The following is a 23031-nucleotide window of genomic DNA, read 5'->3' as shown; positions in this document are numbered from 1 at the left end:
CAAACCTCCAAGAGGGCAATCTGCACAAAAGTCGTGCTTGACTTTCAGAAAGGAATATGGTTTGTGGCAAGGAAAGTTCTGCCAAGAGTTCATACCACTGGATGTGCTTTTTTCACAGTCCAGTTTTATTTTCTTCACAGTCCAGTTGTATTTTTTCACAGTCCAGTTTACTTTTTCCACAGTCCAGTTTTAATTTTTAATTTAGTTACCAGATCTCTTCCCTACTGATAGTTACAGATGCTCACGTTTGACAGCCATATTGTGTACTGAAGTGCGATGGATGTGATTATAAGGCAAACGGTATGAGAGGAATTGAGACGGTCTAATCCAACTGTATCAGAAAGAATATCCTCAACCGATAGTGGTGAAAGTGACCAATGTGAAGGAGAATCAACTTCGCTGGGATAATCATGGAGTACATTTTCATCACAAACAGTAAACCGGCTATCAGGATTGCTTAACCGAATAAGACATGGAGTGGGAGAGACAGCTCCAACAAAAAGTAGAGAATTGTTAAGGAGCACAGAATACAGGTGAGGTGGTTGCACTATGATAAAAGAAAGAAAAAGTTTACTTCTGTTAGACAAAAGAATGGCGGTAGAAATTTCTTCATTGCATATACTGATACAGAACCACTCACGCTGGAAGACCTTGCAGAGAAGGCATGTGCGTTGTTTTTCCCAAATGGAAAGAATAGTTTCGCCAGTCACTTAGAAGAAATGAACAAGTGGATTTGTGATACCACTGAAGTGGCAATTTTTTAATTTCCTGGTGAAGGAACTGTGGAAGACTACTTGAAGAGAAATGGCCTGTATCCTTCCTCCACTTATTTTTTCCTTCGAACTCAGCCGCAATATCTCTCAGGCGATGAATTTGAAAGCAACACTAGTGAGGCCACGGGAAAAGAGAGAGCTCTTCTACCGCGGAAGAAAGTGCTGTACTATCTGTTCCAGCACCTGCCAAAGCCACTTACCGGGAAGTGTGCAAAGTGCATAACTGTACTGTCAAAAAAAGTCAAAGCTGTCTAAGGTGTGAGCAAAACCATGAGTATGAGGAGAATCTGTGGGCTAATAACACCCCTTGGTCCATGTGGCAAGCCACTGACCAAGAAGCTTTGGAGGCTAGAATGGTGATGTTCAATAACTGGACCTCGATTCCAGAACTCAAAGAGTTCAAAGGTCATATACACCCTAGAGCCCAGCCATCTTTCATGCCTCATGCACCATGACTTCACTCCCCGCCCAAGATCAGGCTTGTTTGTGACAAGCCCAGGCAGTTGCAGTTTACACATGCTCAGTTGTACCAATCCTCAAGGATATGATTAAGTTGACAGAGTGTGCTTATCTGTGAAAGAATACATACCCCCAAGGGACAATGCAGCAATGACGATTTGCCTCACAATGAGTTGGCAAAACTCATGACTCAAGAAAGCATCATTTGTTTCATTTGATTTTTAAAATACAGGAATGTGTCAGTCATATCCTTTTTTTTATTCAAAGACTCCTAGACGAGCCATTTCTTTAGGTTTGAACTAAGCAAACTTAGTTCAGTTGAAAGATCTCTGCTTTGTGGGACAACATCTGTCTCGGGCTCGCCTCTTGAAGGAATTTATGAATATTAAGTCCATTTTCAATTCATTGGACAAAAACATCTCTAGTGGGATCTTTCATGAGTATAAATTGCAATGCTCCTGTTGTTAATGATCACTTCTTTCACTTCTGTGAACACACGATGAGTTCATCGCAGAGAGTTCTCAAGTGTACTGTATGTAAAGGTGACCACCCCAGACTGCACTGTTTAGTTCTTTGTAACAGCTGTAGTGGCAACAATAGAAGGTGTCATTGCCAATCATTTTTGTTACGCTGAGTGACCCTGGACCAGATGGAGAAAGGCATATGCCAAAGCTATGAGGTTACTGGACGTACATTTTTTGCCACAAGTTAACATTCCATTTGAACCACACACCAGTTTCATCAAGCAAAACAGGAAGAGTCCGAGACAACAGACCAGTTTGTGACCACAGTGTTCCAGCTTAGCGAGAATTGCGACTTCAGAACATCCAAGGAAGAACAAGTCCCCGATTAGTTAATTGATAAATGTCGGTCACATGATCTTTGCAAGAAACTACTCGCTGTCAGTGGTAAACTAACACTTCAGAAGGCTGGAGACGTTGCTAGATCTATGGAAGCTGCTGAAAGTCAGGCACGGTCCATTGAAAGCAATTCACGGAGCGAAATGTGAATTCCTTAGAGCAGGGACGTTTTGATTCGCCTAAACGTGGAGGAGGACGTTGTTATTGGCGTGGACTCGAGGGACATTTTGCAAGAGATCCAGAGTGCACGGCAAGACTGGCTACTTGTATGAAATGAAAAAAAGTGGGGCATTTTGCCATAGTTTGCAAAACAAAGGAAGAAGACACTGTTAGGCCCAGGAAAAGAAATATACACCAAGTTACCAAGGATGATGATTTCGCTTTCACCTTACAGTCTTGTGGAAAAGATTGTAGAAATCGTTCACACTGTTTTATAACTAAGTTAATCAGTTACATCGGACACTGTGTTTTGTTTGACATATTCTTGTTTAACCGGTTTGATCACGCGCGTTTTTTTTTGGAATAATATCCTGATTTCAATGTTTTTCGATGGAGCAAATTGATGTATGAGTGATTCCTACAAAATAAACAAGTTTAATGGAGTTTCAAATACGATTATTATATGGCACCCAAAGTGGGGCCCTGAGCTCCTCGATGAATACGACGATCATGACGACTGTAGAAAAAAAAGAAAGATTAACACAATTGCGAGCGATCCATGGAGCATAATGTGCTATTTTTACCAAAAACGTGAGTAAGGTAACTGACATTGTAGAAGATGAAGCATTTACGTTTTCTTCTAACGAACAAGTTCATCAATGGGAGGTCATAAGTCGATTGCTGGACGCAAAATTGAAGGCTCTCGAAAACATCGACCAAGACATTTTATCACTGTGTAACGTTGATGAAATTCCACAGGAGATCGAAGAATCTGAGAGGTATGTGGAGAAAGTTATCACATGCCAGAAGAAAATAAGCAATGTTTCTCAACCGACTGCTGGAGATATGCAAGAACCTCCTTACCCACTCGCGGGCTTAATTTAAGTGCTACCAGGAGGCGTGTCGCTGTCAGTTCCTACTAGTCAAATCAAGGCAAAACTACCGAAACTTGTTCTCCCTAAATTTCGCGGTGAAGTCACGACTTGGATGGGATTTTGGTACTCATACAAGTCTGCAGTGCATGACAATGTAAATCTCTCGAAAATTGATAAATTCAACTATTTTAGATCACTATTGGAAGGTGCCGCCAGCCAAGCCATTCAAGGTCTTGCTTTATCAAGTGAAAACTATGATTCTGCGGTGGAAATACTTGAGCAACAATTTGGTAAAATACAACAGATCATCTCTGCACACATGGAAGAAATTCTAAAATTACAACCGTGCCTAACAGACTGTCCATCGTGCCTTTGACAAAAAATTGTTCGACACCATTTTATTTCCACCCATGTGGGGACATATGTTAGAGGGACCTACTTTGGTATTCCGGGAAGATTTCGAAGGTGTAAGAATGGCTTCCACTATCCCTTTACAACAGTATCACGTATGCTTAGACGATTCCGGTAGCAACTACATTCTTACTAACAATTTTTATTATATGGCGTGGCTGAAGCAATGTCGTAGTTTTTACGTGGGAAAATCGGCCTTGGATAACTTTTACCTGGATTTGTTGTGCTTGACTGTTGTTCCACCGAAGTATCGACTGATCATCGACGACTGTTTAGAGTTTGCGAAGCGGTTCGCCAAGGAGATAGCTGTTCGAGAGAATGACATTCGGGAAAGGGATATCCAAGCGTTGTTCAGGACTTTGTCAGTATCCGAGCACTATGCAAGCACTTTTGTGGAACAAGCTTCACGAAATAACCCGAGTAGGGGTAAAGGCGCTGCCATTTCATACTTCATGAGTTTAAGAATAGGAAGAGCATTCGTGGTGATAGTTATCGCCTTGATCTTGATTGTTCTGTGCGGTTATGTATTTTACTGAACACGTTAACTTCCCCAGATCTCAAAGCACATCACGATGTGCTTTGCGAGAGCATGCGTGGACTCGGTGTGCAGTGGCACATTTCTTGAAGAGCGCTGTCCGTGTCCTCAATTTTCTCTGAAAATGCAAAATTTCCCAGTCTTTGGTTCTAGTAATATGTTAAGAACCACCATTAGAAACTAACAAGCGAGGAGCCAGAGGTTCTTGTGAGGAGGAAACCGGAACGCCTAAACGACCCAATATGGCGGCGACCGCAGAACCAATTTCAAGCGAACTAGCAAGCCTCGCTGGACCAACTCTGATGGAGGAGATCCCTGGACTGAAAGAATCATCAATCGCTCCTGTAGAGCCGTCACTTATTGAACTTAGGGAAATGCTGGTTGATATTAAGATCGATATCTGCAACATTCTACGAGAAAACGAAGCCATGAAGAACAACATGGATGAATTGAAGGCGACTATTCAAGGGCAGAATGTTGAAATAGCAAACCTTCGAGCATCGTTTAATAAAGCGATAAAGCAGTTTGATGATGCCGAACAAGAGGTGGCCGAAACAAGGAAAATAGTTGACCAACAGGAGGAAGAAATCGCCGAGTTGTAAGACCTCCAATATCATCTAGAACAGTACACACGGAAAAACTCCTTGGAGATCCATGGAATACCGGAACAAGCTTATGAGTCAACAGAAGAAGTGGTTCTAAAATTGGCTAATGCCCTGGAGGTGCCGGTGTGCCAACAGGATATCAAAATATCTCACAAATTAAGCCGGAGAAAGGGAGTTAAGCCGATTATCGTAAAATTTGTTAATCATAAAACTAAAACGAATCTATACAAAGCTCGGACAAAACTCAAAAATGTGAGTTTCTCAAGCCTCTTCCCCGCTTCGACCGCCGCAGCACGAGTTGCCTCCGGCAAGATCTATTTATTCGAGAGCCTCACGTCGTACAGGAAAAAGATCGTCAACAAAGCGAACAAAATGCGGAACGATGGTTCAATCCTAAGCGTTTGGACAATGGATGGAAAGATTTTTATTAAAATGTCGCCCGAAGGTAGGCCTATAAAAATTAATGAATTAGATGATCTGGACTATCTTTAAATACTAGAAGAGAACACTTACAACAAAACTAGAAAACTGAGGACAACGTCGGACTGTAAGCTAGGAAGAGGGTTAGCTCTTGTAACTAATTGTTGTTGTTGTTGTTGTTGTTGTTGTTGTTTTTTTTTTTTCTTTTTTTTTTCCTTTTGTTATCGATATCATAAACCACTAATTGTAGCTCTTTATTGACTATGCAAACGCCTGTAAAATTAGATATTTTATCGCTTAATGTTCGAGGAATACGGGACCAGATTAAGAGGAGTATTTTTTCGTTCTTGAAAGATTTTAAAACAAATATCTACTTTCTCCAAGAAACCTATTCTGATCTAAAAGACGAAAATATCTGGAAAAATGAATGGGGAGGTGAGATATTTTTCTCCCATGGTACTAACCACAGCAAAGGTGTCTGCATTCTAATCAACCCTGCTTTTCATTGTCAGGTGGATTATTGTTATAGCAACAACTCAGGGAGAATTGTGCTAATTACGATTACTTTTGGCTCCCAAAAATTAACACTTTGTAACATCTACACACCAACCAACCAAACAAATCAACTCGAGTTTATGCAGGAGATAAACAACTGCATAATCGACAAAACAGAACTGACAAATTTAATTGTTGGAGGGGACTGGAATTGTACGCTGTCTAAAAAAGACAAAATTGAAGGAACGGTATGGGCACCAACGAACTACAGGAACTTGTTAGTGACTACAATGGATATGTTCGATCTAATAGACATTCAGAGAGTACACTATCCAAAGTCACGAAAATTTACGTATGAATCAAAAGCAATAGGAATGAAGTCCAGGATAGACTTCTTTCTTTTGGCCAAAAACCTAACAAAAAGTGTAAAGAAAACAGAAATCTTTCCATCAATTGCACCCGACCACAAAGCAATTTATACGTCCTTGTCTTGGTCGTGTGAAACCCCGAGGGGACCCGGACTCTGGAAATTCAATAATACCCTTTTAAAAGATGAAGAATACGTAGAGTGGGTTCGTAAAACCTATTCAAACACCGTAAGATATTACCGTCAAGCAACAAGCAAAGGTCTCCTGTGGGAGCTAATCAAAATGGAAATTAGGAATGCGACTATCTCGTATGCGAAATACAAAGCAAAAGTATCCAGAGACAGGGCAGAGGATATTAAATGCCAGCTCGAACAGTTAGACGACACTATTTGTAATAACTTTTTCTCGCCAGATACTAATCAAATCTTGCTGCACTATGACAACCTTAAATCCGAACTTCAGTCTCTGTACGAAAATAAAGGAAAGCAAGCGATGTTTAGAGCGAAATGTCGTTGGGTAGAACAGGGCGAACAACCAACAAAATATTTTTTCAATATGGAAAAAAGAAATTATAATAAAAAGACCATAAGGGAACTTCGCCTAGAAGATGAATCCACTACAATCAATGATAAACAGATCCTCGACCAAATTGAAGTTTACTTTACAGACTTGTACACATCAGCAAAAACATTCTCTCAAGAGGAATACGATGAATTTACACAGCATTTGCAAATACCAAAACTTTCAGATGACGATCGGGACAACTTGGAAAGTCCTCTAAGTTATGATGGGTGCAAAAATGTGCTAGAATCTTTCCAAAGTGATAAGGCGCCAGGTGAAGACGGATTCACCGTGGAATTCTATAAATTTTTCTACGACCTATTAGGCGAAAATCTTCTGGCATGCTTAAACGAGGCTTACGAGAAAAATGAACTTACCATCTCGCAAAGAAGGGGCATTATTACTTTATTACCAAAGGAAGACGGCTCTTTACTCGACCTGCATAACTAGAGACCGATAACCCTACTGAATGTCGATCAAAAAATCGCTGCGAAAGCAATAGCCAAAAGATTAGAAATGGTTTTGCCGAACTTAATACACCCAGACCAAACAGGCTTTGTAAAAGGACGCTACATTGGGGAAAACATTAGACTTATAAGCGATGTTCTAGACCTAACAAAAGAGCAAAAAATTCCGGGCATTCTTATAGCTCTTGATTTTCGTAAGGCTTTTGATTCTCTCGAATGGCCCTTCATTATGAGAATTTTAGATGCTTTTAATTTTGGTAGCAGCATAAAACGTTGGATAAGTACATTCTATACGAACGTGGAGAGCGCGGTATTGAATAATGGGTACACAACGAATTGGTTCAAACCGTCGAAAGGTGTGAGGCAAGGCTGTCCTCTCTCACCGTATCTGTTCATCCTCTCAGCCGAATTAATGTCCATAAAACTACGCTACGACTCGGGGGTCAAAGGCATTAATTTGTTTGGCTACGAACTTAAACTGTCACAATTTGCAGACGACACAAATCTGTTTTGTGCAGATTTAAATTCCGTGGAAAAAGCTTTAAATACAGTCAATGACTTCGGTAGGATAGCTGGTTTACAGCTAAACATAAAGAAAACAAAAGCGATTTGGCTTGGGAAGTGGGCTAACAATAAAACCAACCCGTTGGGCATGAAGTGGACGCATACCCCGGTTCGGATCTTAGGAATTCACTTCTCGTACGATAAGAAGGGGAATGATGACCTTAACTTTAGCCTGAAATTAAGGAAGCTACAAACAAAATCGGATATGTGGAGTGCTAGAAGCCTCACGCTATTTGGAAGAGTTTTAATAACCAAAACTCTAGGTATCTCACAGATCATTTATTCCGCTTCCAATATTGAAGTTCCTGATACAATCGCAGACACGCTGAAAAGAAAGTTGTTTAACTTTATATGGAAAAAGAAGAAGGATAAGATCAAACGAACCGTGCTTTACCAAGATTTAGAGGAAGGTGGGCTACGCATGACAGATGTAGATCTTATGTTTGAAGCCTTGAGACTTGCATGGATCCCTAGACTTTTGAATGCTGGAGATAAAAATTGGTGCTCTGTGCCAAACCACTATTTCAGGAAAAAGGGGGGCTTAAATTTTCTTCTAAAATGCAATTACGACATAAAGTACTTCCCTCAATTGCCAGCCTTTTATAAGAACATTTTCAAATTCTTTCAAGAATTAAAAATACTTTACGGTTACGACCAGGAAAGTGATGTAGTACTGTATAATAATAAAGAAATTCTAGTAGATGAAACACCCGTTTATCTCAGCAACTGGATGGAGAAGGGAATCGTTTCTATTAAAGACTTGTTGAAGGAGGATGGTAGCTATCTCTCATTCCAGGAATTTAAAGGAAAGTTTTCTTGCAAGACAAACTTCCTCCAGTATTTTCAGATTATTAGTGCCATACCTGACCGGCTACGGTCGAAAGCAAGACAAATAGAATCAGTTAATAATCAGTTTTTCACAAGTAACGATCATCTTTTTCACCTCAACGGAAATTTCACGCTCAACCTTGATAAAGCCAAATCAAGGGATTTCTATAATCTTTTAATTGCTAAAATCCACACTGGAGGTCAGGCAGGTCCTAAAAGATGGAGCGAAATACTTTCTTTGAATGATGAAAAATGGGCAAAGATATTTAAGTCAATACGAAAGCTGTGCAAAGAAACAAAACTAAAAGAATTTCAATTTAAGTTTATTCATAGAATCGTGGTGACAAAGAGAGAACTATTCAAATATGGTATTAAAACTGACGAAGAATGCTGCTTTTGTGGGGAAAAAGACTCAATCGATCACACCTTTATTCACTGTCCCTTTACGAAATCATTCATACAGAAAGTCATTCGGTGGTTTAACACAACGTACAATTCACAGTTCTCTCCAACTATGGAGGAACTTTTATTCGGAATTACCTCCAACTTAAACGAGAATAGTACCACCAAGAAATTCGACTACGTCACACTATTCATGTGTTATTATATCTATAGTTGTAAACTTAACAACAAGCCCATTGTCCTCCACGACTTTGTGAATGCAGTTCACCAAAGGGACCTAATTGAAAATACCGTCAATAACTAGCTCCTGACAAATGCGGTTAAAATATCTCAACTCTCTTTAAAAAAAAAATACAACATAAAATAAAAACAAAATTTAAATAATAAAAAAGTAAATAAATAAAAAACTTAGTGGTACACCCGCCAACAGTGAAACTCTCACCAAAACACATCAAACAATACTCCTTACGTTCTTTTTCTTTTTTCACTTTTGTTATAGTTCCTCATTTAATGTATCAAAGTCTCAATGCACAAATGTAATTTAGCAGTAATAGCTTTTCAATCAACGTATTGTATTCGGATATGGTAAAGTTGTCGTTTTATGTTATTCATATTGTATTATTGAACTTTATTGTAAGTAGACTAACATCTCCCTTTGGAGAGTACGGCGCAAAAAAGAGATACTATTAAAAAAAAAAAAAATTAAAAAAAAAAATAAATAAAAAAAAAAAAAAAGCACATCACGGTCGCGAGCAACTGTCGCGGGTTGTGGGGAAATTTTCTCGGGCCGTTAGAAAATTTCCTATCCAGTGTGAGCTGATTACACAACGATGGTCATTACCTTTTTCCGAAGTGCACTCTGTTTATGATTAGTCTAATACGTAAATTGTTTCTCTATCTGAGATAATAGCACTATGTAAACATTAAACTCCACTTCTGCTCATATCCCGAAACTTTCACGTGCCAGTGTTTACAAAGTGTTAATTCTTCTTGGGAATTGAAAATTTTCAACCCCCCTTCAAATTTTGCATGCAGGTAGGCACTCAGTTTGAAGGGGGGTTGAAAATTTTCATTTCCCAAGATGTTTGATTCTTACAGAGGCTCGTTCTTAAGAACTCATGTCGAAAGAAACATTTTGAAATTGAAGCAATCTAGAATTCTTTCAGGAGTTATTCCTCTTTTGTTAAAACCAATATTGGATAGAATTATTTTTGTTTCTGCTGCTTTAACTAATTTATGTTGAAGAAGCATAAAGTAACGAGCACACTGTAGAAGCAAAAATTTTTATTTACTAAATTTTTTTATCTTCTTGACTTGGGGGTAACTGTTTTGTGTGAAAATTGTTTTGTGTGAAAATTGCCACTATGTGAGGCTTCCATTGGGAAAGAAGGAACTACTTGCTGACAGTAAAATTTGTAAACTGTTGCTACAACAGTTTCCCAAAATTTATCATCAAAATTAATTGTAACAATAAATATCCTTTTACTTGTAAAAAAAAAAAAAAAAAAAAAACCATCCATGAACAGTTACCGATTGAGTGAAACCCAACTGTGATCACTGCATTTCAGGTTGAAAAAGGATCCAGATTTACTGAGGGACTATGACAAAGTTGTCGGAAACTCGATAATACCATAGGGCTTTTAATGTTTATTTTGTCACTGAAGGCGTTTATTTTTATCTGAATGGTAAAGATCACGTTATTCCACGTGTTATTGTGAAATAGAGTACGTTTGTTATTTTTCTGTCAGCAACATCGTTTTAGCCAATCAGCTGATGTTTATTCAAGGTGTGCTATAGATCAGGGCTCGCTTGATTGATGCCAGTGAGAGGTGGATTATTTTTGTAGGAGAAAAGAAAAAACTGTGATTAAAAAACCTGAAAGTGAAGACTGAGGACGTTGTGGGCCTTCTTAACCTATTCCCCACAAAATTATCCAAGAACAAGAGCAGACCAGAATCGTTGAGAGAGTTCCAGAAGAAGAATCAAGCAGTAACGTTGACAAGGAACAATTTTACTATTCGCCACACCATGCAGTTATCAGGAAAGATCGCGAAACAACTAAAGTACGCATAGTGTACGATGGGTCAGCGAAATCTTCTAAAGAAGAACGATTGTTTAGAGACTGGTGATAATTACATTCCGCACATATTTGACATGTTAGCAAGTTTTCGAAGCTACCCAGTTGGACTCACTGTGGAAATCGAAAAGGCTTTTCTGATGGTGAGCATAAAAGAAGACCGAAACACGTTTCGCTTCCTTTGGTTTGATAACCCAGATTGAGACAGACCTAAAATCGCGCAATTTCGATTCAACAGACTTTTGTTTGGATTGTGACCATCGCCTTTGGTACTTGGAGGAACAATAGCTCATCATGTGAGCTTGTACAAACAAAGTGAACCGTACATGGCAGTGCTTCTCGAAAAAATCACTGAACGTTGATGATTTACTTTCTGGAGCAGGAGACGATGGGAAGGCCTTGGAAATTTATCACAAATCAAAGAGGATCATGGGGGATGGAGGATTCAATCTCAGAAAATGGAACTCTAATTCTCCCAATGTGATGTCTGAGATTTCAAGGTCTGAAAGGCTGCAAGCATGACGAGCTTTTCTCAAGAAAAGAATTCGCAGCAGGTATCGTAAACTGATGCTGAGGGTTGGGGAAGAAGATGTTGGATGGATGTCATCACATAAATTACACCGCAATGTAATTAGATAGACTTGGCGCCCACGAATCCATGAGAGAAACGCGATTGCGTGCGAGTTAACGTGGGGTCATTTATTAACAATGAAAGTCATGAAATATTAGAAAATTTGCTATGCGTAATGCTCGTTAAAAAACTGCGTTCTTTCTGATCCTGCCTGTTTCCTTATTATTAAGACATTTCTAATCACGTACTCTTTTTAAGATCCTCCCTTTTCACAGAAGAGGCGATACCTGCCAGGCGCCGTATTTATAAAAGTCTCTGTTTCACTTATTTATGTAGTCTTTCGCTTGGTTTTCCATAAAACAGCAACAAAATATATCGTTATTTTCACGTGCCGTTACGACCTGGGCAACAACCATATCAAATTTCCAGTATCACACCACTTAGTGCATCGATCAATGTTTACGCTTTCCGATCAAAGTTATTGTTTTCGTACAAGACCCATGATGATCTCAAGACGTAGCCACCTATCCTGGTTAAATTCTTACTAATATTATAATATTAAACTTCGGCGGGATTTTCAAAATTGAAAAGCATCATGTTTTTGATTTCGAAACCATTCAAAGTGAAGTCATGGAGGCAGTCGGATTGTCGACAAGCGCCTTGCTCTCGGTTGACTTTACCGCCCAGAGTCTTTGCAGGGTTACAAGTGCCACACTTGACCCTTCCAAGCACTGGTATCTACTTTTGAAAGAGGTATGTGGTGTCCCTCTGCGTAAATTTTTCATACGCGATGTATTTAAGATATTTCCCAATGAAATCCAAAGTGTGGCTGCGCGGGAACTTCAGCCCGCCAGATTATCGTTTGGAGTTGTGGAGATGGACAGGATTCCCGGCGTCGTCCACGTTGTGTCCACGTTCGGTCTGGTTGCTGGTCTTCTTCGCAATAAAAAAATTCCCAACGAACCTATTAATTCTGCGGGATTTATGGCAATCGTAAATCTGGTCAACTCCGCCACACTAGACTTTGAGTCCGTGGGCGCGAAAAATTTATCTTTTGGCGCCAAAACCAGTCAAGACTCCGAGGAGCTCGTTTCCTTGCTTACCGAAAGATCAGCCAGAATAAATTCCCTTGGGGTGGAATTGAAGTAACTCTAAGCACGGATTTCCCATCTCGAGTCGAGCACGGAGGCAAGTTTAGACGATTCTTCCCTCCCTAATTCCCCATATTGCTCATGTACTCTGTTAAGTTCGTCTAGTTCCTCGTGTAGTTCAATCGATGACACAAAGAGCCGACCTGATTTAGGAACAATAAACAAGAAAAGACAAGTTCTTAAAAGGTGCAGGAAGATAACAGCTTTCCTTGATGACGTTTCTGAGAGGTACAATGAGTCCATCGCTGCCGTCATCGGAAACAGCTTCTTGTACGGAACGGATGGGGAAAGGGAAAAAGTACAAGGCATCATCTCAGAAGTCATTGATCTAATTGTTACAAAATCAAAGGGTTCGAGGAATGGTCTGACCGAGCTTCTTTCGCCACAAACACTCACAAATGTTTTCCAAAGCATGTGTGTACCAGACTGGGTGTTGTTGTTTTTTAAGCTCCAAACAAGACTCCCAGATTCTGCATGGCAAACTCTGCTGAACTTGACTCGACTAGGAAAGAGTGGGGTGAGTTACTAACGGTAAAGGTTTTTGCACTCATTAAATTTAAGCATTTTGTTATTTATTTTATTTTCATTGCTTTGTTTCTACAGCGATGAGCTGTCAGTCATGTGATCCTTTTTCTTACCAGCAATGTAAACCCCATGTAAGTTGTATTTGACAAAATTCATAAGAGTTTTATTTCAAATTTCATGAGGATGATTTTGTGTATCGTGGTGAGACGTACAGCATATTGATTTTTTATGAGTAAAATTACATCTTACACCTCAGGTAAGGTATCCAGTTTTCAAAGGATTCCTCCTGAGTGTTATAATATTGTAATTTTCACGCCCTGTGTTGAATTTCATTTGCACGTGCTGCTAGACTCATTATATATTCAGTTTCGTTTGTACCTTCGAGGCACTTGATAGAGATTAAATGTCTGTTCAGTAACTGCTTGAACGTGTGGATCGCTGTGTTATTACACTGAGAGGGGAATTACATATTTTCATTCAGTTTTATGGCTTGAAAATCAGAACACGATATGTAAAGCAGTTATTGAGACTTCTTTTAGTGGGTTATTTTTGAAAGTATTTCTGAACATAACTGATGTCAACCTTTTTTAACATTTATAAAGTGACAGTTGATCTAAACCTGCTTCTGGATAATTTTTTTCTACAGAGAGCTGGAGACACGCCTCTACGGCTCACAAAAAATGAGATAATGGCACTGAAGAAACTAGTCTTCTCTACAGTGCAGAAAACATTCAAAATTGCCAGGGTCAAGGATGCAGATTTTGATGCTTGGAATGTACATCTAAATTCTGTTCTTGTCTGGCAATTAGGGAGCAGCACCTCCATTCATGCAACTCAGAAGACAAAGAGTTTAACAAAAAACTTGATGGACGTCCACTAGGAGGTGTGTTCTCATTTGAGTAAATTTTTTGAGAGTTGTTAGTCTTGAGTATGAAAGTGTATTCCTGGCCAGATTAAGCAAAGGTGTCTTCTTATTGGTTTATTTCAGGTAAAGACCAAGTAGCTGTAGGCCTGGCACCCATTGATTTTAAAAACAAAAGCTCTGAGAGCGCACTGTCTATTTACCCCCTTGCAATTAGGAACTGTAAAGAGAAAAGGTAAGTGGTGATTTAAGTAAGTCAGGTCAAATAATCAATGAACAAAAATTATAATAACTAATTTTACAATGACCATTTCTAATCATTTACAAAAATAAAAAATACAGTTATAAAATGTGTATTGGATCACATGCTGGTGCATGCAGATAATAGTGCATGTTACTGGTTTTGAAGAGAAGACTTTGAATTATTTTAAAGGCTCTTACATTATTGCCATCATTTTTGCTGTAAATACTAGAATACTCAGAGAAGTGGGACTGCATCAATGAAGGTGCTTTTGCAAGTGTTTTCTTTTAATTTTTTCTCTCCTTTTTTATTAGGTCAAATTTAAAGCAGTTACTTGAGAACCTCAATTATCAGAAAGATGTCATCAAAAAACATGGAATATGGGTTGATGGTAAAAAGTACAACATTTCTTTCACAGGTAATTTTTAATTAGAGAGGTAGAAAGTTAAGAGGAAAAGTAAACTGCAAAATGACAAAGTTTGGAATTATGTAGGCAAAGCAGCCAAATTTTCTGTTGAATTGAACATTCAGAGTTACTCATTGAAAAAAGGGAAAGAAAACATTCCACACAGAGCCTACTATTACTTCAATGCACAATAACATTGAGTCATTGTTTAATTAAATTAAGTTAAATCATGTGGAGAAGTGAGTTTTCCTGAGACACAATTTTTTTATTATGTGTTAATTCTCATGTGTTATGAACATCAAAGTATATTCTGTAATTGTTTCCTTAAATTTCCTTTTTCTGCAGTGACTCTTGATTACAAGGCCTTGCTGCTTCTTCTCAACAAAAAAAATGATGAAGATTTCCTTCTTGGTGGGAAAGGATATAATGTGGAATTTTGTGTATTTTGTGATGCAATCAGGGTAATTATTTCTCTTGATATTTTCCTTGCTTTTAATTATTTCATCAACTTATGATCAGATCAGTTTTCTGAAAGTAGAATGGCATCAAGTCAAATTTGAGGTAGTACATGGCTGTTGTGAAAAACAGCCATTGATGACTTTATTTTGTAGAATATATCTGTTGTTAAAGTGCATGAAATTACCTAAGAAATGAATTTTAATTAAATACTTATTTTCATTGAGGCCTGTACATGCCATGGAGTTGATGCAGATGAAACCTGTCTAGATTGTTTAAGGTCAAAAGCCAACATCGGAAGGTGAGATACCTGATAAAATTTATTGGTATCATACAGACATTTTTCATGTGAGGCAAATCTAACCCAACCAACTCTCTTTACTTTCTCTCTATACAGGTGTTCAGGCCTTCCAGATGACCTTAATTTCCTATTGGAGGAAGAATTAAGCAGCATTAAACTTTGTTCTCTGCATTGTGAGATGAGAAATTGTGAGCAGCTTTTGGGTTCATTGGGGTTGTTTGCCTATCGCATTGGAAGCCTTGATAAATTAAATGAGGTTTTGTCCAATTATGGTCCTGAAAATTGCCGTGGGTTTCCACGAGTAACTATCAAGGAACGAAAAGGCCAGCAAACAGAAATAATGAGACAAAACATTCAAGTGGCGTTTTTTTAAGGTATGCCATTTGTTTGTATTTGATATAATTTATTGTGCCATATTTGTTTATCATTCACCTTAGGCCAGTTATTATTTTTTTATCAGCATTCCCAATGCTATTTATTAGGAATTAGCTAATTCAGTACATATGACACATACAGAAGAGCTGTATTAATTCTCATTAACAGCATGAAACTCATTTGAACAACCAGTTTGTTTTAGAGACAAGGCATATTCTTTCCTGATAATTTCCATTTACCTGACAAATACCATGTAGTTTTGCGATTCTTTATGCTAACCACACTGCTAGTGTATAACATTAACATTCCTCCAAACTCACAGATGAATATTCTACAGATTATTATTCTTCAGGGTCTACTGAAAGAACAGTTCTACAGAATTTTGAAGACATAGTAGAAAGATCACTGCCCCTGGAGAAAGTGACCCAGTATTATATGGAAAATCCTGGAGCTGCAAGAAGCGTTATTCTTAGCTATGTTGCTTTCTTTGAAGAGCACATAATGGTATGCATTTCACCTTTTGAACCCCAGCCTCAGCATTTATCGTATATTGGAATATATGATTCTTTGATTGAATCCAGGGAGAATCTGTCAAAATTAAATATGCCTTGAAAATAAGATAAAGCTTAGTTTCAAAAACCTTGTCATAAAGAATTCCTAGCTATGATAATTGTTAAATTTTTGCTAATTGAGAAATGCAACACTTTGATTTACAGTTTGTGAGTGACCTGTTTGACAGGGGAACTTACATACATGATTATGGCTCTAAAAAGGAAACAGTTTACCTTGATGAGACAAAAGGTAAAGGCTGCTGAGGTCAATATGCCTAACAACTTAATTTTGGTACATCACATTAACTGTAGATAGCTATTAATGATTACACTGTCACACAGTGAACTACAATTTTTCTCCAATTTTTTCTCTTAAATTGGGCTGTGACACATGGAATCTAAGTATAGAATTTCCATCCACTTAAGTGAACTGTTTTGTCTTTATTGTTTCTTCTTTAATTTGTTGTTTGTCCTGCATTGGTGTTCGTAGTGGTGTTCACATGAAATAATTTTTCAAATTAAGTAAATCTTGTGTCCATTCTCCAAAAGAGCTTAAAGCCTTTTTGCTTAAACTTGAAGAGTGGTGGAAAAAAAAAACAAAATGAGGTGGAAACAGCATTCCTTAAGCTAGAGGAAATGTCAAATGCTGAAGAGCCAGGCAAGAAAAAACAAGCAAGAGGGAGAAAAATTCAGCCAGGGTTTCAACTGTCCTCTAGTTCTTTTGCCAAATATGCAGCTGAACTTCAAATTGAGATGTTTTCAAAGGTAAGTTGAGAAAATTGTCTATGTTTAAAATCCCACATCAGTAAATGTTATTTAAAGGTTTGCCTGATGCAGTAAGTCACTTTGCAGGTAATTTATATCAATTAATCAGGGCTGAATTGAAGACTGATGATTGCTTTAAACCATTTATACTAGGTTTGCTGTGATTGGAGAGAAATTGCTCCCACAATGCGTGAGAGAGTCTTTGAAGACCATGAAGAACAACAGATTGACATTTATGATGTGAAGGTGATTTTTTTTCTTGCATTAAGACTCAATGCCTTTTCAATGTTTCAAATATGGATTTAAGAACTTAAATTGTCTGAAATGAGGATACCCAGAAATAATTTTAAATTTGTTTTTATACATTAGCTTTACTATTATATGCTCTAGGTTTTGGTTTAAAACTGCCATCACCAGCAAGTTGATAATCATTAATTACACACTCAGGAAAACTGCTAGCCCCCAATTAATATACTTAATCTCTCTTTGGTTAGAGTTACTTATGCCACTCTTATCTTCTTGTTTTTTTCATTTAAGTGCAAGGAGTGAGGATTTTTGCTGAAGAAGCTGTTTGGTTCCCATCTCGGCACTGGTGATTATGGATACCTAGTCGTCGATCACAGTGCTATGCTTCTTCGGCACTTCCGCTCTTTCTATAAGTACTCAGGGCATGGATTTGAGTCCTCCCACAAGCTACACCGCCAATTGTATTCTAAGGCAACAAACCATGATGCATCTGGGCCCAGCCAGTCTTGTGAGTTAATAAACATTTATTTTGATGCTCATACAACTATGAAAAAATGCACATATTAATGAACATCTTATTTGGATGGCTGTAGAACTTATCAAAATTTCACTTTTTCTTTCCAGTGAATCAAATCCTTACCCACCGGTATGCAACTATCTGCTAGCCTTTTGGTACTCATTCTATGAAGCACGAAATTGTATCAGTGTAGGTGGGTATAGCTTTTAATTTATATTTAAATAAATATAACTTCACAATTATTTAATTCTGTTTCAGTGAGATTTTTAGTTTACCCTTTTTGAACTTTTAAAATATGATGACACATAAAATTAGCCCTTACGTTATAATTCCTTTTTTCCCACAGGAAAAAGAACATTTTCCTACCATGGATATGGTTGGAAAAGTATGCGTCATGATCTAAAATCATGGACTGAAGAAAAGAAATCCTGGGTGTTTGTTCTTAGTGATCTTTTTGAGCAAATGTTTGGAACTAACTTTCTAACCTACTGTTTTGACAAAGATCATGGAACTAAAGTTGATGATTCCAAAAAATGTGAAATTTTTTAATACTATTATAAGTACTGGGAGAAGCATTTCTCCAGAGAAAGTCCAGAGCCACAGGACGATACCAAGCATCTTTGTCATCCCAGAATCCATCTTAATTCACATGCCAATATTCATCCGCAACAGCCAGCACCAAAACGAATTAAATTTGATTCTCTTGATTCAACTTCATCTAGCATCTACCAGCCATCCTCGTCAGAGCTTAACTTTGCTGAAATGTTTGAAGCCCAAGATGACTTCACACACATAAAGAGCAGCTAAACATCCTTAAAGCTTGTTAGTGACACTTCTGTTGTTGTTGGAGATGATAATGTTCCTAAAATGCCACAGCAATGTGCACTTAGAGCTGCAATGGCTAAGCAGAGCAGAACGTCCTTGTGAAGGTGACATCCAGAGGGCTCACCAAATTTTGTACAATGAACGAAAAGCTGGTAAGAATCCTTGTGGCATCAAGACTGAAGGTATTGGGCAGTTCTCTTAAAATGCCTCATCTATCTTACGGTGTTTCTGTGAAATAATAGACACCCACCACAAAGTATCTGCAGAGGCTAAATGGCTCTTCCAGATGAAATGCAGCCCTAAAGATCTTGTACAGTTGCAAAATGCCCTTTGGAATATTTTAGCTAGTCAACCAATACTGGAACATGGTACAAAGAACCTTGATTCCACCTCATTTTCAGATCTTGTTGAGGAGCGTTACATTGACAGTTTTGTCATAGATATTTGCATTAGCAAGTTTCCAGACAAAGCCAGAGAAGCTGGAAAGGGTTTCACTGTCTTCTTTCCAAGTGAGTTCTATGACTGGATGAGGTCAAACAACAAAGAATTCCAAAAGCGGTAGTTGAGAGAAAACGTAGAGCAGCTGAAACAAGTCAATGACCTCCAGCAAATATTGGTGCCAGTCTACCTGCCCAACCACTAGGGATTGATGTTTGTGGATCTAGTCAATAGGGAGATGTATTTTGATGATGGACTTAAGTCCACCGCTCCTCCCATAGCCCTTTCCTCAGTTAAAAGATCATTAGAATTGCTCTTAGAAATATACCCCTGTCATGCAGCTCTTCAAGCAAAGTTTTGGCACTAATGTCACAGATTTCAGCATTTTGGCATGTCATGTCAGACACCAGTTGATTCTAGAATGATTGGTGTTGGAAGTTGTGGTATTGGGGTGATAATGGCAGCGAAAGATATAATACTTGATGGTCCCATGTCCATTAACAACTTTCAATGGCAATTCTGTGAGATGGATGTGCAAAGTAAAGACTTAATGCTTCAGATTCTGAAGTGGAGAGACCAAGCTGGAAGTTTTGACCATTAAAGAGTTAGTGCACACCCTATTCTACACCTTAAAGCCAGTTCTGTTTCTCTTGAGTTATCAGTCCATCCATGGCCTGTTGTTATCTTATGGCAGAACTGTTATAAAAAATTTGAAAATTAATTTTTGGTTTGTTTTTGTTCTTGTATTTATAAACCATGACTGTTTTATACCAACCAGCTCTGTTTCTCTTGGGTAGTTAGGCTATCATTGTCTATTGTTATCTGATGGCAGAGCTATTTTACTAATATGTTATTGTTATTTATTTTTGCTCTTCTTTGTCTTGTTTTCTTTTTTGTCAATGTAAACTTTGACCAATATTTACTAACCAGTTCTGTTTCTCTTGGGTAGTCAGTCCATAGTGGACTGTTGTTAACTGATGGCAGAACTATTCTTTTTTATCATTTTTATTAACCATTTTTTTGGCATAAATCATATTATTGTAATGTATCAACCACTTCTGTCTCTCTTGGGTAGTCAGTTCATTGTGGACTGTTGTTATCTGAAGGCAGTGGTACAGACCCCTTTTTTCCACCTCAATGTCCGTACCTTGTCGTGGTGAGGTGGATTGAGTTCCTCAATGACCAGCTGCAATACAATTCCTATAAGGAATTCAGCTCCAATTGGTGGGCTGTATTTTCTGCAAGGTAGAGACCAGACTAACGTTGTAGTTATTGTTGTAATTATTGTAATTATCATTATTATTAATTTTGTTATTGTTATCATTATCATTATCCTTACAACTGTGATCATCATTTTCAAAGTGAAATAGGCTTCTCAATGAGGATGGCATGCTGAGGCAAGTAAATTTTCATTTAATTTCCCCACCCCCCTTCCCCTAAGCAGAACTGCTAATGTTTCTGTTGGCTTTTCTCTTCAACAGATTGTTAAAATGCAAAAGATTTTCTAAGGGCTTTCTCTTAAATAGTCAGTCCATTATGGAGAGTTGTTTTCTGATTCAAAACCACCTGACAGGTTCTGTCTCTATTGGGTAATTGGTCCATGGACTGTTGTTATCTGATGGCAGAACTAACATGTGTACCTGTTTCTCTTGGGTAGTCAGTCCATTATGGGCTGTTGTTATCTGATGGCAGAACCACTAACTTGTTCTGTTTCTCTTGGGTAGTCAGTCTATGGAAATTAACAACTGCATGCTGACTTAAACTGTTTGAGAAACAAACAGGTCCGCAGTTCAGAGTCCAAGTGGAAAAGAAATCCCTCCTTGTCGAGGGAATTGACTTTACGGAGATTTCCTTTCTAGGTTGATTATTGCCATGAGCATCCATTATTTGTCATCACATACAGAGTATTGGAAAGATTATTACATTTTGGGTATCCCTGAATTTGCAAAGGTGACGCCAAGAAAAAGACTCCTGCATATAAATACATATTTACATCTGAATGATAACTCTTAAACGCTAGCTTGTCATTCTGCTGAGGCATACACACTCTACCAACTAAGGCCATTTCTAACAAGCTTAACAGCCAATTTGTCTCAGCGTTATAACCCCAATAGCAAGCAGGCAGTGGAAGAAGTAAGGATCAAGTATATGGAGTACACTTCTCTCACACAGTATATGCTAATGGAGCTTGCTTTCTTAACACATTTGACCATGCTAATCTTTACTTTCATTTACAGCCAAAATTAACTAAATATAGCTAAATCATAATAGAGATATTGTAGATAAGATTATCACTTTATTGCAATACTTTGATTTTCTTCTTAAAATTTAGTTATTTAGATTTTGGTTTTTTTCATTTTCCCTTTTAAATACAGTCTTAATGTCTTATTTAAGCTAACCTCTACTCAGTTAAGAATATGCCTCCCCCTGGAACTGAGAAATCTTTTCACTGAAACTTGGCAACAAATGGCAAAAAACGGGTGGTTGTGTCACCAAGTGGAGGCCCCTAAGCCTCACGACTGGATGGATAAGACTTCTCTGAAATATCAGGCATGGTTATTGCCAAGCTAAATGCAAGTACCAAGAGATGAAAGGTGATCAGAGGCCTTTGAAGAAAAAAATGATCAAAATAAGCAAAATGAACTAAGGTCCTGGTCAGTTCTGAACAGTTTTATTCTAAATGTGTCATACAGTAAGGTTGCTTTACAGACAATGTTTCTTTGTTTAATCGACCTGATATTGCAGATGAGCAGTTCTTTAAGGTCAACAACACCTTAGAGCATATGCTTTGTTTCACCGCTATATGGTCACACAAACACTTCAAAAATGGGCAAACGCAGTCCCTTAGTGCACTGTTCAGCTTTTCCAGAAGTATCACCAAGAACTAAATAAAGTAAAAATAGAGGGGAGAGAGGTAAAGCATATTAAGCTGAGGAAGCATCCAGATAACAGCTTATGTCAGTGCAAATCAAGTAAAGATGTTTCAGAGTTAGAGTACACATGAACTGATCGTTTCCTCAATAACCAAGGGAGGGAAGGATGATAATATTACAACCAAAAGAAGTAATGCAAAACGTAGAGAAATCACCTGGAGACACAGCTCTGACTATGAAAGAAGTCGAAACACTATGTTCCCTTTCAAAAGACATCATTATGTAAAACTTCTACAAGTATGGTGAAGACTATTACTAACACCTATCAGCTAACAAAAAATCTCAGCTTAGGTCTAGATAGGACAGATTTGTGCACAACTGGTTGTTCCACATGAACCTAAACACTTGCACGAAATCGGGTCCAGGAACAAACTGTGAACAGTTTAATAAGACGATCCAGCCACACAAAGATCCCATTGAGTCTGAAATAGAGGGGCAAGTTTCTAAATTTCATTTTAAAAAAAGTTCAGGAAAAGAAGCTCAATAGAGATGACGTCATGTTTAAGGCATATAGCACAGCATACTGGCTTGTGTAAGAGAAAGTTTGAAATCAGAATTTCTCATCAAATCAGAATTTCTCATCATTGGCTAATCTGCCAACATTGTTCAGCCTTGATGAGATGAAGAATTTCAGGTCCTTCGCCCAACGTTCCCTTGAGGAAATATTTTTGGTACTGAGCAGCTCTCTTGACAACAACTTGTTAGTGATGATATAGAGTGCAAATGTGACCTCTCACGCGAAAACGTTCCTTACGGTTTGCCGTTTTGAAACGGTAGCCGTTCGTAAGCCGTTCATCAGCCGTTCGTAAGCCGTTCATCAGCCGTTCGAACGGGATGGGATGCTGTTCGAACGGCTTGAGCTATCCGTTCAAAAACAATTAGGAGCCATTCGAACGGCTGGAGCTATCCGTTCAAAAAAAATTGGGAGCCGTTCGAACGGCTTGAGCTATCCGTTCAAAAAAAATTGGGAGCCGTTCGAATGGCTGGAGCTATGCGTTTCAAAAAAGTT

General features: G+C 38.2%; 1 protein-coding gene and 3 pseudogenes across 2 annotated transcripts; all 4 read left to right on the top strand.

Annotated features, from left to right (window-relative positions):
- Positions 1–276: 276 nt before the first annotated feature.
- Positions 277–1228, top strand: LOC149040183 (uncharacterized; annotated as a pseudogene).
- Positions 1229–1731: 503 nt separating this feature from the next.
- LOC149040182 (uncharacterized) lies at positions 1732–4073 on the top strand. The gene is made up of 2 exons (XM_089181526.1): positions 1732–1764; positions 3483–4073. The coding sequence occupies exons 1-2, from the start codon at positions 1732–1734 to the stop codon at positions 4071–4073; spliced, it is 624 nt and encodes a 207-aa protein (XP_089037652.1).
- Positions 4074–4512: 439 nt separating this feature from the next.
- On the top strand, positions 4513–5986 carry LOC149040181 (uncharacterized; annotated as a pseudogene).
- Positions 5987–11305: 5319 nt separating this feature from the next.
- LOC113681581 (uncharacterized) lies at positions 11306–20334 on the top strand (annotated as a pseudogene). The gene is made up of 14 exons (XR_016179523.1): positions 11306–13098; positions 13753–13989; positions 14095–14203; positions 14524–14627; positions 14961–15076; positions 15299–15372; positions 15469–15746; positions 16100–16251; positions 16464–16548; positions 16848–17063; positions 17217–17309; positions 17601–17817; positions 17934–18019; positions 18173–20334. The product of XR_016179523.1 is annotated as an uncharacterized LOC113681581 (transcript).
- The last annotated feature ends 2697 nt before the right edge of the window (positions 20335–23031 follow it).

This window comes from Pocillopora damicornis, chromosome 9, assembly GCF_964200805.1.
Source record: "Pocillopora damicornis chromosome 9, jaPocDami1.2, whole genome shotgun sequence".
Taxonomy (NCBI): domain Eukaryota; kingdom Metazoa; phylum Cnidaria; class Anthozoa; order Scleractinia; family Pocilloporidae; genus Pocillopora; species Pocillopora damicornis.
The sequence above is the reverse complement of the archived record's forward strand: the minus strand, read 5'-3'. Positions and strand labels throughout refer to the sequence as shown.

Bases quoted from the DNA above. Each gene is read 5' to 3' on its own strand.
- LOC149040182 (XM_089181526.1), top strand. From the start codon at position 1,732: ATGAGTTCATCGCAGAGAGTTCTCAAGTGTACT. The intron at 1,765-3,482 runs GTATGTAAAGGT...CGTGCCTAACAG, and splicing joins AGAGAGTTCTCAAGTGTACT to ACTGTCCATCGTGCCTTTGA.